Consider the following 18,049-nt stretch of genomic DNA (forward strand, 5'->3'; position numbering starts at 1 on the left):
AAAAGTATTGTTCGTTATAAACCTAAGTCTCATTAGATTCTAGACATATATCACAATAGATTCTCAAGAATTCTCAATGTGTTATTAGGGGACGCAACAATTCGGTAGCTTTAAAACTTAAATATGGTAACGGACAAAGCAAGAAGCAGATTGTAACCATACTGAGCTCAAAAAAGTGATGGATACAACTTAGAAGCCCTTCCTCTTTCGTTTTTTACCTAATCCTTTCTAAACCATAACAATTCACAGAAAGAACAGAAGTAGAGGTAGGAACCCAGTTAACCATTGGAAAGCTCAACAAAGGCAAAAGAGCAAAGAGAATCCTAACAAATAAACAACCAAACAAGCAGAAATAATTCAACAAAAACGTTCCTCGGTTCTCTACAGTTGAGGGGACCAGCTTTCGAGTAATATCCTTTGACCACTTTCGCCTGTTTAAAGCATGCGCTAACTTAATGGCTGTCGAACTGATCTGAAATTTCTTCCACTCTTTCATTTTATTGCTACATGGATCAGTGTTGCTCAACTTTTCCATTTCCAAAGATTATCCTCAAATTTTAGGGACTCGTGCTTCATTTGCACTAGTAGTAATTCCTTCTTTTTCATTTTTCATGATATAATGCATGCTCTGGTTTTTCTAAAAAAGAATCAATGATTACTTTAATTTTAACGAGAATGGTTTCGGTGTAAAAGCAACATTGTCAGCATGCAGCATGTGGGGACAAGCTCCATTTGCAATTTAGCACTGATGAATCACAACAGACAATCTTTCCTTCTAACCAGTTACAGTCGTCGACAAAAAGCATTCCCACTATATAAAAAGAGCTAAAAAAAAACCTGTAGCACCTTTTTCCTACAACATAATGTTACTGGTTATTAAAAAGAAGGGCATACAGGATAGAGACAGAGAGAGAGTTCACCTCTGGGTCAGGAAGAGTGAGGAATTCGTCCTAAACTTAGGTAAAGGTGTAAGCTGTAAGCATTTATCCTTCTCTCTCCTAATTTTATGAGATCAAAACAGAGGGTAGTTTACCTCTCAAATACTAGCAGGAACCTGAAGTCGAAGAAAGCTGGAATTTGATCCTTTCTGCACATGCTTTGAGGATGTCAACAAAAATTAGTTCTTGAATAAACTTTATTCTACAAGTGAAATACAAAGGGCAACAGCCATGCCAAATGTTAATGAGATTAATTGCACTGTAGTACTTCTCAATGTTGTGTTGTTATTGTTATTCATTTCTGCAAGCACTCCGGCAACAGCAATGTATATAAATCCACCAGCTGTAAACCCCTGCAAGAAAGGAAATAAAAAAAATAGTTGTAAACTTGAGGCCATGACCACCAAAAGTAACTTATCCAACATGCCTGGCAGGTGACCATATTACCTCAATCAAAGATGATTGTCCAGGATCTTGTCCCAAAAGCAAAGCCTACAGGAAAAGCAGCAACTTTTTAACTAGCATGCCTATCATTTGAAGTAATAATTGCACTAGCAGCAGAGAATACTGACCACAGCAGTTCCTACTAGTGCCACCAGCGCTGAAAGAAAGTTGAAGAACAGGGCTTTTGTAACACTGAAACCAGATCTTACCAATATACCAAAATCACCAATCTGCACAGAAGAACAAACCAAGCCATGGAATCAAAATAATAATCAGTAAAACAGTAAATGCGGTTATAACACCAAAATTCAGAGCCCACCTTTAAGAGTGAAAGTCCAAATTATGCTCCCATTGATTCAAGATAGAGGACTTGTAATTGTTCAATCATATAAGACTAGATAAATTGTGTGTATGTGTGCATGGTGGGTGTGGTTTGGAGTGCTTAATAAAGAAGCTAATGCAGTTCTCTTGTCACTCAAGATAAACCAGAGTGCCTGCCCAGATAACAACTTGTCTTTAATGGAAGTTACAGGGATCAATCTCATATTGTACTGTGATTTCAATTGGACCTGGACCATAAGAACTAATAGAATAAACTCAATGACTTTTTTTGTTCAGGGGGTATGCAGAAGCTAGGGTTAGAATCCCAGCCCTGCCAGGAGTCCACCACCTAGGGGTTCAGGTTAACCATTGGGGGCCAAGCCCCAGGTTTGAATGACCTAAATGTCATTTTCCATAGGATGTTTTCCATTTAAATAAATCCCACAAGTTCATGTCATTCCCTCAGCTTCAACATTGTAATGACTAATTCAGACCTGGAGGAATTTCTTAAATCTCACTATAGATTATATCCAAATGAGGCTTCTGAATTCAAAAGTTACCAAGATTTTGGGAAGATTTAAGGTCTTCACCTCAGAATGCTAACTGACATTTTGGAAAAAAATCCCCAAGTCCTCCTAGACTAAAGAAGGTAGGCATATAAAAAGATTTTATTTCGCTAATTCTCAATGCTCCCAAACCATCATGGCATGTCAATCAAGAACATAAACCAAACACTCAATTATGAGTAATATTATACTTGCTAGAAGATAAAAATATCCATTGTCCATTAATATAAAACATAATCAAGGCATAGAAACTATTGGGATGCAGCATCACATGAATAATGCAAAATTACATTGTATTTTCAACCAAATCATGATTTTGACACATTGTATCTTCAACCTTTCTTCTTTCCATTTTCCATATTACATTCATATTACCAAAAATCAATGTTGTGTTCAAAATTTAAAGACATTTTTAGGAAGGCATAAATTACACTCTTCAAGTCATAAAGGAACTCAAACCTCCTGGGGAAGCTCATGTGCAAGCAAAAATAGAGTTCTGGACCACCCACCAACAGATCCATAAAGCAAAAAAGCACTTCCTAAAGCCATCCCATCAGTAAAATTGTGCTGCAACAATTGTATATAATGTCTAATTAAATAAAATATTTCCTTGCAATCTAGTATATTTAAGTGAAGCAAGCCAAAAAGCACTGTTGTTCAAGTACAAGAACATTAAACTTCAAGAATACACACACAGAAAACATACTTACAACACCATCAGAGAAAAGATTAAGATAGCCAAAAACCAGGTTTGATGGTGAATGAGAAGTCTCCTTTTGTATCAAGGTTTTAACACTATTTGCAAAGCCATCTGCAGTAACTATATCTGATTTATCATCACTGGTACCAGCAGAACTCTTTCTCTGAAGGAACGCAAAAATGTGAGATGGAGTTTAATATTCATTTAAAAAATTCAGTTAAAACCACATTAAATATGTTGCATTAGACTCTTCAAGTGTTCTACATCTCAGTTTCATCATTTTCTTCAAGTCAAAAGCTTCCCCTTCATCCTTCAAAAAATAAAAAGCGTCCCTTTTCTTGGTACACAGATGGGCATAGCCGTGGGGGAAGGGGAGGAAGTGTTGCATTGAACCCAAGACCTCTATGTCCTCCTAAGAGATCCTTAACCACTAGACCCAAAAGTTGAGAACAAACAAAAAAGCTTCCCTTTCATAAACTAAATTGAGGGAATTTAATTTCCAAATGGGCAATTCCTTTTACTATAAAAGTAACAAATGTTCTATTCAATACACAGATGTGGGTCAGATATTTTATCTGTAAATTGAAATGTATTTCATAACTGGTAGCCACACTTATCACAAAAACATGTCTACCCTCCATGCAGTGCTACCAAGTTCTAAGTCTAGAAATTGTAATAATGCCATAGCCAGCAAATATATATATATAGCCAGTCTCATTTGTATGTATCTATAGTAGGAAAGACCTCTCCTCATGTAAAAGTTTGAACCCTGCCTGTAATGCTGTAGATATCTTACCCTACCTTTCGCATTTCATGCTGAGTTGCATTACCTCCATTCAAGGAGTCATCTGATATGTCACCAAGGGATTGTGAACTGTTGTCATGAACATCATCATAATCATCATTTTTCAATTTTTTATTGCTCTTCAGATGATGGTGGTGATGACCATGGCTCCATCCACTAGCCCCTCCAGAGTTTTCTTCAACATACCTGACCACCTTTTCCACAAGAAGAAACAGGACTATCCCAGCTGTGACATACAGAAAAACCACCATGACAATACCATCCAAACTAAGGTAAAGTAAAACAACAGAAAGAGAAGAGCACATCCATATAGTATTATAACATCACCTCTTCTATAGCAGATAAATGGCTATTCCTTTTATTTTTTATGGAGTTGCAGATTCCATTGGAAATTATGCAACACAAAAACTTATAAGATTTCAAATAACAGGTTTTTAACATCAACTCTAGTTCAAGGAAAAGCCAAATGTATTCTCTCCAAAAATTCCAGCTATAAGACAAAACTTTCTCATCAGCCTTGCATTAAATGGATTATTTGACACACCCAAGCATTTGACTCAATGGTAGGTGCATGTATCCCCTTGCTCAAAAAGTTGGATTTGGACCCCTCCTTCCCCATATAAAATAAATGGATTATTTGACTTCAAGAAGAACCTCCATTGTAATGACTAGTAAAATCCATCAATTATGCATGTTACAAAATCCTTAAGTTTTTCACTTTTATTTATTTATTTTTTAGTATTTCACTTGGAAAAATCTACAATCTCATGCAATAGACTCCCATCTATTCCTTAATTGCAACCAAGCAGCATAAATGTTCTTCGAATATGCCTATTAACACTTTATATCAAGCAATCAAAATTCTCAAAACAAAGTCTTGACCTCATTTAGGCTTGATAATAACCAAAAATTCATTGTATGTACAAAATCCTAGGTTCAAACACAGGCAGCCCTCTTCCCCAATTTTTTTTTTGATCTACAGAAAACAAAATCAAAGCATGTATGGAACAATGTCAGTGTGTGTGTTTAGTTTGCATCAATGAAGGTTATTCAACTTCCGGAGAAGCATATGACAGATAATGTTTCTCATCTTTTTCTTTGTTTTTCATAATAGAGTATGATTAACGATTAAGACTAATTTCATACCCACATCTCAATCTATGCCACACAAACATTTTAGATCACTGTAGCTAACAAGAAAGTTTTTTCATTTGAAATTACACTGAATTTAAAGTTTTCTCATTTGAAATTACGCTCAATTTAGTATTTCATTTCTCTGTAAACTTTATCTGATTAGCTGCTTAAATTACTAATAGACAAAAACGCATACTCGTAACCACAATCTCTACCTTCATCCTAACAAACGAGTTAGAAAGAAATTTTTTTAGAAAATATATGTGCACAAGTTCCATACCATAGGCAGCCTCAGCAGGCAAGGGAGTAATGTCACCCCATACAGTAAATAATTTATGAAAAAAATAATTATGAGAAAAGTAACATTATGAAACAAGCTTCATTTATCAAGGCTCAATGCCCACTCAACTGCCCTAAAGATCCACAATTTTCACAAGAAAGCAGGTGATTCAGGTTATTGCCAAATTGTCCCAAAAAATAGAAAAGAAAAAAATTATCTAAGCAAACAATTCATGTTAGTATTCCACCCATTCATTGTCTTATAATAAAATATTATATGGTTAAGAATCAACGGACAGCAAACTAGAACCTGAACTAAGGAATTCAGGGCATCTCTAGCAAATCCAGCCTATTTGGAGAGAGATTTCATGAAATATGATAAGTCATCTAACCTAAAATAGTGCTTGGTGATAGAATCAATTTGACCATTTCTGGCCTCAGTATTTATACATCAACCAGGTAGACCTGATGAGTATTGCTTCATAACTCTTATAACATCAAGGAGCAGCATCTCTGGCATTGCTTTCCTCAATTGATTCTTACATTAATTGCTGAAAACAACAAGCAGCAAAATCTATTTCATACAGTGCGTGGACAAGATTTGCATAAGGTTCACAAGCAAAGATAAATACACATATCGAACAGACCCTAAATATTTAAGGCCTCACACTCTCACATTTACTAAAGTCACTCTCCTACTAAAACTGGCAGTTTCTACCGGTCATAATTTCCTTTTACCATTTCGCAACAAACTTTAAAAGGATTTTCCTTCAGCAATTATACAAGTCTAACTGGTTGAGACAACAAGGAACATGTTATTTCATCTATCTTATAATATGCATTTAAGTTTCCAATATTGATATGAAAATTTCTTACATCACTGCAGCTATAAAGGAAAAAATAAGACCAGCCTACAAATATGTTTCCATGCATATTTATGCATAAATACGTCTGTAGCTAATAACCGTGTATAAAGCACGTCTAATATTCTACTACTTACCAAGAATGTACAAGCCCACAGAAAGATCCTTCAAAGAGTGTGCATGCTTATGATCATGCCCAGTACGAGCATGATGAGCGTGATCCACATGGTCATCATGTGAATGGGAGTGTTCACCACCTGCAAGACAGTTCATCAGTTAGTGACTTAACTAATAGAATAATTCAACCAGAAAATCATTGTACAGAGTGCTCTAACGCAAATTATGTCAACTTGTTTGGCATTCAGAATTTAAGATTTGACCTTTTTTTTTTTAATAAAATCAACAAGCAGATATAAAAACAAAAGACAGCCCAAAAATGATGCTTTGATTACCTGTTTCTCCGGAATTTCACATATTTTCTAGGAGCACATCATGATGCTCATGACAAGATGAGTGTGGTTGCATCACTAACATGGCTAGATACAATAATTTCCCTGGAAGCCTCAGACTAAAGCTTTGATGTTACATCAATAAAGAAGACACTTCGGTCCCAAACAAGTTTCTACTTCGGCTACTTAGGAGTTAGTGCTCCAGTTTTAATAGCTGTGTTGGGCTTTTGTTAATTTGGGGGTATTAAAGTAACTTGCATTTGTTGGAACATGCTAAAGTCATGGTTCATTTAGAACTTGTTTCAGGTGAACTCATATTGTGGAGCCTTCCATCTTTGATTATTTTCATTTGTTTTCTTTTTTTTCCCCCTTTTTCAAATCAAGAATGCCAAAAATCCCTTTATATGGAACAATTAAAACATTGGTATAACCTTTAAATCACATGGGACATATATTGCTTCCTTGAGGCCCAAGCAGAGGCCTGGATGTTAAATAGCAGGCCAGCAATTGAACCCACAAAAACCAGTTCATGCCTTGCAGATGCAATTAATTCTTTGACCTCCCTTGTCAGGCCATACTCTACCATGTAGAAATGTAGATTTAAAGTAAACCTCTCATTGGTTGTCAAGGCAATTGAAGTCTATGGATTATACTGATCCCAGACCTAGAATTACAACTATGAATCAAGGCCCCCTAAGTATACCAAAAAAATCATGACATAAAACAAAATTGAACTATCATAAATCGATACATGATAAAAATCTTACCAAAAGCATGTGGCAACTGGTGAAGAAAAGCGTCTCCCAACATAGCTCCTGCCTGTAATATCAAGGTAAAATGAAATGTAGAATAACATTTGAGAGAGAGAGAGAGGAGTCCTTTGAATAATGAGCTTCGAAAATTGTTCAATCCAAAACTATAGCAAAATTAAAAGCAAGAAATTGGACAAGGAAAATTATTCAAAATACTAAAATCTGGTGGATTAGGGTTAAATATTCACAAAAAAGAAAACCATATTTCATGATCTAGCTTGTAAAAAAGATAAAACCTATGCTACAAATAAAAGTATAGTTACTAACAGTAAGCAAGAGGTAAGGGCCTCAAAAAGTCATAGAATGAAACTTATTCCAATCTTAAATTGGTAGAAAGTGGAAGGAACTAAAGCCAGAATTTAGAAAAGAATGACTTATCATGAAACTGTAGGATACAAATCATACAAGCACCAAACAGATACCCACAAGTTAAAAATTATAATTCAAGAAGGAATGAAGATTCATAATACATTCTTGACAACAGCAGTAAAAACATAAAGGAAATAATCAAAAGTAGCAACAAAGACTAAAATACGGAGCATATTATTCAAGCACTCAACAGATGTTATCTGGACAATATTTAAAATTAAGATTCACATGTGAAATAAAAGGTTTGAAGAATCTAACCCCAAATAACGCCAATGAATCAACAACTGCCTTGGATGGTTTTCCTTGTACTGCAATAGCATAATAAATTTTAATCTTCATTCATCAGGATTAGCATCTTAACACAAAAGGCAATAATTAATAAAGCAGAAAAGAAAGCTGAAGCAAAGACCAAATAATATAAATAATGATGCTTCAAGGATTAACTTACTAAATATCACGGGTAAAATAATCAGGCAAATAAGGGAAGCCAAGCTTACTAAGAGTGAGCATCCCAATGCATGTAACCAAAGGCCTGTCAAAAACACAGAAGTCCCAATAAGGCTCAAACCTCCTATCAGAATCACATCAGTTATATGGACTAGACACAATTTAGATGTTCAACAACAAAAATGCAAAGATTAATCAGAACAGAATAGAGGGATTTAAAAGCACATCCGGCAGAATGGAGAAATTCGAACATGGCAAGCAAATATGGAATAGAAGGAAAAAAAAAAAAAAAGAAGAGCATCGTATCAATATCAGCATTAAACTCAATGGTTGGTAACCAAAGATTTTCTAGAGACCATTTTTGAAGCAGTATTCAACTAAGTCTACCAGTCTAGTACAAAAATTAGGATTCTGGAATCAGTAATAGATATTTATGCAAATTCTTCAACAATTAATTGTTGGCCATTGCACCTGATAAAAGCATAAGAGCATGGAACAAGTGTCAGTTTACTGAACCTACTTAAGCTCACATTGATGCAAATATATGTACCGCTATATTGTAGCATTAGATTGTCACAATCTGTGGCCCTACTTGCTGAGATGAACAACAGTGCACACACTTTGCCTCATGGACATATGGCTAAATGTTAACTGTTAAAACCCAAAATGCCAAATGGTTCTGGCCCTTCAAGCAAACAGGCCACCCATCCAACCAGCTGTCATGCAGTGGATGCCCAAAAACAATTCCATAGCAACTAATTGATACAACATCCAATGCAATTTGCAAACCTACAACCAACTACAGACCAGATCTTCATTAAAAGGGGCAACTCTGCCCACCTCAAGTAAAAATCATTCTTACAATTTGATTAAAACTAATATCCTAATCCCACTACTCTCAACTTATTTAAAGCCATACAACAGCCATCCTTGTGCTTCACACTCAATCATACATAGACCTAATAAATAGACCAAACTTTTCATGCAATCAAATAAATTAAGCATCCACTGCTTATAATACTTACATAAAGTGTCCTAGTACCAAAATATCATCTCTAGATTACTGGACACCTAATGCTTCAAAACTAAGGTAGTCATGTGGTGAACTGTATACTAGAATGACCCGGCAAAATAACCAATAGCCAAGGGGCCTTGTTATGTCCATGGAATGATTTTTAGGGTGCAGTAGTCATCAGTTGATAACTCTAAACTGAGAACTATAAACAAAAAATGTCCCCCTTTACTCTCAGTTTCATCTTCTCATAAGAAGACAACAAGAGCTATTCAATTACATTGAATAAATCAGCTCAAATATCAAGTGCATAATCAAGCCGATTCGAGTCAACAAAATGAACTAATCAACACAAAAGTTTTTCCTTTAAAGTCGAAATCCATAAAGCTTCACCTTTTCTACTCAAAACTCTAACTTGAAAAGACTCTCAGAATACTGGCAAATCCACTTAACTAATTTACTATTGAATTAAAATCCAAAATGATTTCAAGAAGAAATGATCAACTAATATTTGAGATGAAAATTTAAATAAAAATCATAAAATTGATTTCTTTTATCATTGAAGATTCAATCTCACGAGAAACAAACGGGAAAAAATTAAAAGAAAATGTAACAGTAAAATTCATTTAAAATTACCTAAACCGGAGAGGTCTTGATGATCGTGATCGTGATCGTGATCGTGATCGTGATCATCTCGGTAGGGCCCAAACCCGTACAATTTCATGTCTTCCTCCTCAGCCATCTCCTCCGGCAACATCATATTCTTCTTCTTCTTCTGCTCCTCCACATGGCGGTGCTTCTGATGATAGTCATGATCATGGTGATGGTGGTCATGTCCATGTCCATGTCCATGATCACAATGGTGATGATGGCCATGGTCCCCGTGTGCGGGCGACATACCGAATCCACTCCCAAAACACAGATCCAAACTCACCAAAGCCAAAAGCACCGCTAAAAAGATCCGTGTTTTCTCATCCGACATTTTCATTCTTTCTTTTTCTTTGAAAATTTCCCCTTTTTCTTGGGTTTTAGGGAAATTGTAAGGAGAAGGCAGTGTTGGACGCAGGAGAAACAAGAAACAGTAAGAATGAATCTTCCACGTATCCTTTCCTTTTCTTTAAAAATTTTTTCTTTTTCTTTCCGTTCTTTTTCTTTCCTACCTTTTATTAATATCTATCTAACAATAGCAATATAAACCAAATTAAAAGCCAGTATAACAGGGCAACTATGATAATTTTATTTCTTTTTTTTTTCAGTGTAATTTTCTGCGATTCTTGAATCCTTAATAAATAAATAAATAAATGTAAAAGAAATTTTCCGATAAGGAAAATGGAATTAATTGCCAAAAAATTTGAGAAAGATTAGTAGCATGTTAGTGTCACGAAAAGACTTAATTTTTAACCTCGAGCGATTTTAAGATTTGAATATATATTTATTTAATATTTTATATTAATTTATTTATCGTGATTAATACTTAGAGTTAATTTTGATATCATTTTTCGTAAGCTGAAACTCAAATTTTAAATTATATGACTTCAAGATTTGAACATACACTATTGTTTCCTTCTGTTTAATGTATGACATTTAAATTAAATGGATAAAAATCGAGTATTTCTTATAAAGATCCCTCTTATTTCTTGTAAGCTTATGGATTGATTACTTATAAACTTTAGGTCCCTTAACTCATTATCAGCAGTCTTTTTTCGTATGAGTAATATGTTGAATAGTTGTAAATTTTAAATTCGATCTCCGATATTAATATTTTTTTTTAGTTTGATATAAGTCTTGCTGAAGCTTACGACATGCCCTAACTTTGAAATAGAATAACCTCATCCCTTAAAATTTTTTCAACCAAAAAAATATGCAATTACAGGTGGGAATGGAAAGAGATTTAACATGCAATTACACAAATCCGAGTCATTTCTCGATAAGAAACAACCTTACCAACTTTAATTGCAATTGCAATCCAAATGTATTTGATACAAATTGACTAATCGGCTCTTGCCATTTTGCACCACTTCAAAAAGCAGCTGGAGAACAGCAATCTATGAGAGCTATAAGTTTCAGAGATGGCAAAACCAAACATAAGCATCACAGAGATCCTACTACCATATGCATTTCCAAAGATACCAAAGCTTCCTGCGCTACTAATATCATAATGGTCATAGTGGAATAGATATATACATAAGACATGGAAAACGCAAGCAAAATCCACGAAACAAACCAAAAAATAGGAGGTCATTAGTATGACTATAACACTCTCCATATCAGTTTTCTTCCCTATCTCAATGGACAAAAAAAGTTAATGACAACTTTCAAACTACTATCTATAAGTTTTGTCCTCGATGCAAATAACATCCATAATGTCAGTCGCCTGCGGAAGTCCTACCAATTCACGATCATACACTGGTGTACAATCCATTTCATATTCACAAGGTTCCGCTGCTTTACTTGAGTGTACAGTTGTTGGAACTATAAATGGTAGCCTCTTCCTGCAAAAGTAAACAACGTAATCAACTTTGAATTTATTCAATTGTGCCAAAAAAACAAACTTGCGATCAAAGTGAAAAGTAACTTCAGGTTCATGAAGATTTTGGTTCAGACCAGAAACTAGAATCTTAATAATGCAAGTACATCACACCATTTTTCTCAAGGTCCAAGTATAGTCCACATTTATGCAGGTGAGAGAACAAAAAATCTTTCAGCAGATGTTCGTATGCATGCACTAGCATGTCTAAGAGAGTGAATTGCACATATCCAACCCCTTTCCCATCCAAACTTTCTAATTTCTATCACCAGATCCACAGCAAGGGAGGAACTGGGAAGCGAACAGCATAAACAGAAGAGATATATGGTAGGCCAAACATACCATTTCTGGCTTCTAAATTTAACCATGTGGAGGAGAGCCCAGCTCAGAACCACATATGGACGTGTATGTAGAAATTGTATCTTCCTTTGATATGGCGACAAAGTTCAGAGGTGCTGTAGACAACCTTCTCATTTCCTTGAAGTAGCCATTTTGACGCCCTGAATAAGATCGTGGTGTAAGTAGCTCGGGAGTTCCTCCACCCACTGAGTTCCGACGAGGTGTGGGAGTCATGGATCCATTACCATTTGCCCGATATCCATTTGGCTTTCTGAAGCTGTTACTTTTCCTTGGACTAGGTTTTGACCCATAAATGGCTTCTCTCTCCGTCAGAAGCAGATCTTGAATCTTCTTTTGGTCCTGTCAAATGGAAGAGAGATTTTTAATGTATCATTTGTAGGTTTCATCAATAACAAATTACATTAAAATAAGTTCAACAGGAGAAGAGAAAAAAAAAAAAAGGAAAAGGGCAAGTGACCAATGGGAAGGTTCAGAAACCCATCACTAATATTCACACAAGCAAAAGCATATTAAATTACCCTGCATCTCTTCTTTTCCTCTTCTCTCTGTTTTCTTGTCACTTTGTAATCCTCCAGTATTGACACTAGTCGCACCTATATATCATGTTTGCAAACAAGCTTATTCAGAAACAATTCCGAATGAATATGATTGTCTAAGTATGTCAGTGTCTATGCCTGCATCAGCATTTGTATTACAACCAAGTTCACAGAATCTAAAGCTGCAAAAGAACTACTGACCCTATCATACAGAAACAACATCTTTTTTTCTTCTTCCCAAGCTAGTGTTCTGTTGATCAGATTATCCACAATTGCTGCAAAAGGGGCACCTCATCAGCTTCGACAGACCCATCACAACCATCACAAAGAGGATCATTAAGGAGAGGAAATACCTGGAATTTTGGTTACAGTTACTCGAGCTTTTTCTGCACGTTTGAGGTTAATGTGTGCGCCTCTCCCAGCATTGTACCGGTTCTCATCCTGAAACTCAAAAAGAAGATTTAACAAGTGATGATCACACAATTAAAAGAGACAAGGTGAATCAGAAATGTTGGTTAATGGCTTGTATTAGTTTGACTTCTGGATTAGTCTACAAGCAACCTCAAAGAGAAAGTCAAGATAAAGTGCACATGAGATACACACAGACACCCCATACAAAGATGGGCCCACTAAGCCCTCCTCTCTACTTATTTCAGCTTACTTGATTGTAGTCTTCAAGCCAATTTTCTTCTTCACATGCTGAAAGCCATCGGTCTATTCTATCCATTATTTCTTTTCGGCTCAGAGCTTCATCTTTAGCTTTAGTTATCTGTGCTTCAATGTTTGCTAAAAGTTCAGAAGGGTCTACCAGACCTGAACAACAATAGCAACATGCATCATTAGCTACGTCAACAGCAAAGTAGATTGAAAGAAAATTTGTTTGATGGCAGAATATTGTGGCAAGGAAACAAAAGACCATACCAGAATCAATCAATGCGTTAGATTTATCAACAGCTGTACTTGCATCAGGTTCAATATGAGTCATTCTGCAAATATCTTCCAATTCTGATCTCCTTTTCATGACAAGTTCTTTCATTCTGCTAGCTTTCAGTTTGGTGAGCCTCTCCACTTCTGCTGCTGCCTGTCAGAAGGCCAAAAAATTTTGAGCCCCTACTTTTCAGTAACTAACAAAAAAATCAGATTTGTAACACGGTCAAACCTGTTCAATCATCTCAGTTGAAAGAACACCTGGTTCAGTAACTTCAGCTTCTGATAATCTAAGAACAGAAGTGGCCCTTGAGAAAACATTCTTCTCTGTTTGGGGTGAATCCATCAAGTTCCAGAGTTCAAATAATGCAGCTACAATATCCCTCAGCTGCATTTTTAAAAACAGGGTTTTACTCCAAATTTCCCAAGAAAAATCAATTGAAAACTAGGGAAAGCTATTGAATACCTTCTGGATTCGAATTTTTCTTTCAGTTTTCAGCTTGTTAATGGTCTGCTCTAAACCTTCAAATGTGCCATTGCTAATATTTGTTGATTGTTCTTGGTTTGTCCTTTGCAAGCTGGGATGCACATCACTTACACTCTGGGCAAAATCCAATCCTAGCACCCCACAAAGCAAATGCACCTCATTTACGTATTCCAAAACCTTATGAAGGCGATCAGACTGCAAAGCAAAAGAGAATGCTAATATCATAAAAACCTTGAGTGAGTTATAGAAATTTTATCCATTCAAAGAATTAAATATCCAGTAATATTCCAGAAAAGGATATGAAAACTTGCATCCATTTTTAGCCATGTATTAATGGCCTTCATCTCGCATATTAAAATTTTTAGGTATACATAAATTATCATAGCTTTCTAAAAATACTAAAAAAATTTTGCAATAATGCAAGCAGATTATCTAACAAATAACTGCAGAAAAACCAATCATCAATATCAAGAGTACAAGCATTCAGGAACTAGATGATACTTCATACATTAAAATCCATACCTTCTCCTTCTGAAGAGTTTGAAGATGTGTCTGAAATTCAGTAAGCTTTCTTAGGGACATGTCTTGGTCTTCCAGAGTTAAACAGCTAATCATGGTATCATTGGGATAGCTGTAGCCAGAAATTTCTCCACTGATCTTTTCAATTTGAGACTTTATATCTGCAAATTGCTTTATTCTTTCTTCTTTCTTCATCCTCAGATCCTCAAGCAGCGGAGTGACAGTTGCAAGTTTTTCTTTCAATGATGCCACCTTCTTCTCTGTCTGAATCTGTGACTAAAAATGTAAAAACGAAATTAGCAAGTGATACTGTCTAGGAAAATGTATGAAACAACATGTTGCATCTTCAATGATCCAATGCCAGGGAATTTCTTTTACCGGTGAATGAATATTGAGCTCCCCAAGAGCAGCCATAAGTGTAGCAACCTCAGCTTCCTTGGCTGCAACAGATTGATGTAGACGTGCCTTGGCATTGGCAGCTTCCTCAACTTTCCGGCGGTAGACTTCTAAGCATTCCCTCTCCAATTCCAATAGCATACGGTCTTTATCAGCTTCGCTCTCACCAATGTCACTCCATATTTGCTGCTCTCAGTACAAAAAGAAAAAAAAATTAATGAGTTGATATGTGCATTGAATTCTTTTTCAGGTTTGAGACTCAGAAGCTTGACAGCTCGTACATGAATTAGCTAAGAAGAAACTTAATTTAAAAGAATGTAAACAGAGAAAATGAATGTAGAAACTAATCCATCATCCGCAGCACAGCTTCTTTCCAATAAAAATCACAAAATGGGCAAAAAAAATCAGAAAGGACATTGAGGTAACAAACCTGTCAACTGAAATGGCAAATTTGTGCGTGTGTATATGTACGTATGTATGTATGTATATTTACAGGAAAAGATAATTAATCTACGAATTCCATCATGTTATTCTACCCAAAAATTTATAACCACCCGCATGAACACTGAAATACAGACATTAAAAACAGAGAAAAATGTCCAAGAGACAGTAATAAGCTAAAGTTTTAGAAATAAAGAGAATGAAAAGAAAAAAATCAAAACTAGAGATGATAGAAATATGAGGTTCTAATTAAATTAAGAACTTCAGGCAACCCCTTGAAAGAAACCATTTCAAAAATCATTAAAAATGCCCTTGCTACACAAAAATAGGACCAGCCTACACAAACTGAAAACAATAAAAAAAAAAGAAACTTCAATAAACAGATCAGTGGCACAGGAACACCCTTGGCCTTGAAGCAGAAGAATAAATATTATTTTTCTCTTCAGACAGTCAAAAGGAGCCAAAGAGACTTCGAATTCTAGCTCTTACTAGAGCCATTATGATATATGAGTTGAATAAATAGAAAATAATAAATGCTTTTATCTTTTAACAAAGAAAGAACTTTTAAACACCCATCATTGTACAAAAGAAAAAAGGCAGTTTCCAAACAAGAAATAAGAAACAAGAAAAACCCATGTCCCTGCTTTCTTCCCCCAAAGACCAGTCTTTGGCTTTTGCAGGAACAAGAAACTCAAAACACCAAAAGAAGAGAAAAAAGATAGGAGAAAGGCAAATAGGACCTGAAGTTCTCTGAGCAATGCATTGCAGCTTGTGCTTGTACGGCAACTGGTGGTTAAAGGACTCCCAATGGCCAACATTTCCACAGATATCTCTCTCCAATTATTCAACACCAAAATTTAAAGTGAACCCCAAGATAAAAAAAGAAAGACTCTTTAGTTACTTCCCAGAAGCAAAGTTCAAGAGACAATCTCTCAAAGAAAAAAATGAACTCAAAAGAAAGAAAAAGAAGGAAAGTGAGAAGGAAATGAGTAGATATCAAAAGTCAAAAGAGACATTCCTTTGAAACAAACAGCCTCAGCCTTCCTTCAGATCTGAAAAACTTCAAATCAAAACACCCAACAAACTCTGTTTCAATTTTTTTTTCCCAAAACTTTTTCTCTTAAAAATGCAGAACAATACAAACACCCACCAAAAAGATCTGCAAACACTAAACAGAAGATAGATAAAAGGTGAAGTCTTTCTCTTTTGGATTTTCTTTCTTTTTTTTTTCAAAATTTTTAGAGAAGGAAACAGATGACAGAGACAATAATGATTACAATAAAGAAAAGGAATTAAGCTTTAAAAGGCACCAAAAATTGAGATAATAAATGGGTTTTGCTTAAAATCTGTAGGGTTTGGCTCACATGCTCCCAATGCAGCATAAAAGAGATAATCAAAGAAGAAAAAGTAGAAATAAGGTCAGTTTTTTTCTTGGGTTTGGTACTGAAACAGAGTAAACTCATTGAGTTGAAAGAAAAAAGAAAAAAAAAACAAAACAAAAATCCAATCTTCTTTATCTTACAAACATTAAATAATTTAATTATTTATTATTTTGTTTGGAAATTAGAGAAGCAAGGAACCGACGAATGATCAATACTTCCGGAATCTCTGATATAAGGCGTGTGTTTCACTTCCCAATAATAAGTGGATTTGATCTTAAAGGCAAGATGCCGCGTGGGTCATTAGGGAGTTTCTCATATACCTCTTTTTGAGTGACTACCGACTTTCACTAGCTGTTATGATGTTGAGGTTTAACATGCAAATACTATACCATATATTAATTTCTTGAAATAAAAATATTTTAATTTATTTTAATTATTTCATCTGTTTTGTTTTTTTATCTATTTTTTATGTCTTAAAATTATATATATTTCTTAAAATTAAAATTTTTTATATTTTAAAATTTTCTTATTAATTATAAAATTTTAATTTTATAAAAAATTTAATTTTAATATTAAATATATTAAAATCATAAAAATCAATGCATAATAAATATTTTAAGATAGAGAGAGTAATATTTTATATTTTATTTAAAAAATAACTTTTGTAATTAAATTATCTAATAACAAGTATAATAAATTAATTTTTCTATCAAATAATATTTAAATAATAAAAATAATAAAAACTTTATTACTATATAATATTCTTATATAATTCTTTTCCTAAAAATTTAAAATTCATTTCACAATTAAAACAAATAGTAAATCTTATAAAAATTTATATTAAATTTACAAATTACCTACTAAAAATAATTATTTACTTAAATTTAAATTTTATAAATAAAATATTCAATTTTTACCAATTTAATTAACCCATTAACTTTTTTTTACATGGTACTTGGAATATTTAGCTTTTGTACTTTAATTTAGGGTACAATACTTACATGCTTGTGTTGATAGCCTGCTTTTAGCTTGGTTGGTAGAAGAAGTAGGTTTTGTTTTTTCAGGTAAGAAAAAATAAATTGTAGGAGATTTTAATGGTGGCATGAAATTGGAATCTTATTAAAGTAACTTTTTTTACTTGATGAAAAGCTGTCCAAAACATAAGTTTAAATGTGCATTGCCAATTGGGAAGAATTTGTTTGTTGTTATGATTATGTACTTTGGTTGGTACTTGATTATAGCGGGTTAGGTTTATTATTATTATTATTATTATTAAAAAGAGAATAAAAAATTTATTTTTTATAATTTTAAAAAGTAATAAAAGAGAAAATATTA

At 34.3% G+C, this 18,049-nt stretch overlaps 2 protein-coding genes across 4 annotated transcripts; both read right to left on the bottom strand.

Moving 5' to 3' along the window:
* Nucleotides 1–746: 746 nt before the first annotated feature.
* Nucleotides 747–10,228, bottom strand: LOC111287054 (IAA-alanine resistance protein 1-like). 2 transcript variants are annotated; one of them, XM_022877239.2, is made up of 11 exons: nucleotides 9,776–10,228; nucleotides 8,129–8,212; nucleotides 7,939–7,988; nucleotides 7,267–7,318; nucleotides 6,188–6,307; nucleotides 3,771–4,000; nucleotides 2,980–3,132; nucleotides 2,729–2,836; nucleotides 1,511–1,612; nucleotides 1,386–1,430; nucleotides 747–1,291 (listed from the first exon to the last, which is right to left on the bottom strand). In XM_022877239.2, the coding sequence occupies exons 1-11, from the start codon at nucleotides 10,125–10,127 to the stop codon at nucleotides 1,136–1,138; spliced, it is 1,452 nt and encodes a 483-aa protein (XP_022732974.2). In that variant the 5' UTR covers nucleotides 10,128–10,228; the 3' UTR covers nucleotides 747–1,135. The 2 variants fall into 2 exon arrangements, with proteins under 2 accessions (XP_022732974.2, XP_022732980.2); XM_022877245.2 differs by lacking the exons at nucleotides 2,729–2,836; nucleotides 2,980–3,132.
* Nucleotides 10,229–11,224: 996 nt separating this feature from the next.
* LOC111288279 (65-kDa microtubule-associated protein 6-like) lies at nucleotides 11,225–16,777 on the bottom strand. Of its 2 annotated transcripts, none has more exons than XM_022879100.2 (12): nucleotides 16,073–16,777; nucleotides 14,874–15,077; nucleotides 14,499–14,765; nucleotides 13,956–14,171; nucleotides 13,722–13,877; nucleotides 13,484–13,643; nucleotides 13,224–13,375; nucleotides 12,916–13,003; nucleotides 12,764–12,837; nucleotides 12,545–12,619; nucleotides 12,009–12,365; nucleotides 11,225–11,631 (listed from the first exon to the last, which is right to left on the bottom strand). In XM_022879100.2, the coding sequence occupies exons 1-11, from the start codon at nucleotides 16,148–16,150 to the stop codon at nucleotides 12,027–12,029; spliced, it is 1,809 nt and encodes a 602-aa protein (XP_022734835.2). In that variant the 5' UTR covers nucleotides 16,151–16,777; the 3' UTR covers nucleotides 11,225–11,631; nucleotides 12,009–12,026. The 2 variants fall into 2 exon arrangements, with proteins under 2 accessions (XP_022734835.2, XP_022734834.2); XM_022879099.2 differs by having other exon boundaries at nucleotides 14,499–14,771.
* Between the last annotated feature and the right edge of the window lie 1,272 nt (nucleotides 16,778–18,049).

Source organism: Durio zibethinus, chromosome 4, assembly GCF_047325235.1.
Source record: "Durio zibethinus cultivar Kanyao isolate XHJ-2024 chromosome 4, ASM4732523v1, whole genome shotgun sequence".
NCBI lineage: Eukaryota > Viridiplantae > Streptophyta > Magnoliopsida > Malvales > Malvaceae > Durio > Durio zibethinus.

What these genes read in the sequence shown, in the direction of transcription:
- LOC111288279 (XM_022879099.2), bottom strand. Translation starts at nt 16,150, where the DNA reads ATGTTGGCCATTGGGAGTCCTTTAACCACCAGTTGCCGTACAAGCACA. An exon ending in GGCTTGAAGACTACAATCAA is followed by an intron (nt 13,004 to 13,223) that starts GTAAGCTGAAAT and finishes TTTGAGTTTCAG; the next exon opens with GATGAGAACCGGTACAATGC. An exon ending in AACTGTAACCAAAATTCCAG is followed by an intron (nt 12,838 to 12,915) that starts GTATTTCCTCTC and finishes CCCCTTTTGCAG; the next exon opens with CAATTGTGGATAATCTGATC.
- LOC111287054 (XM_022877239.2), bottom strand. Translation starts at nt 10,127, where the DNA reads ATGAAAATGTCGGATGAGAAAACACGGATCTTTTTAGCGGTGCTTTTG. An exon ending in ATTCATTGGCGTTATTTGGG is followed by an intron (nt 7,319 to 7,938) that starts GTTAGATTCTTC and finishes TTGATATTACAG; the next exon opens with GCAGGAGCTATGTTGGGAGA. An exon ending in ATCTTTTCTCTGATGGTGTT is followed by an intron (nt 2,837 to 2,979) that starts GTAAGTATGTTT and finishes CAATTGTTGCAG; the next exon opens with CACAATTTTACTGATGGGAT.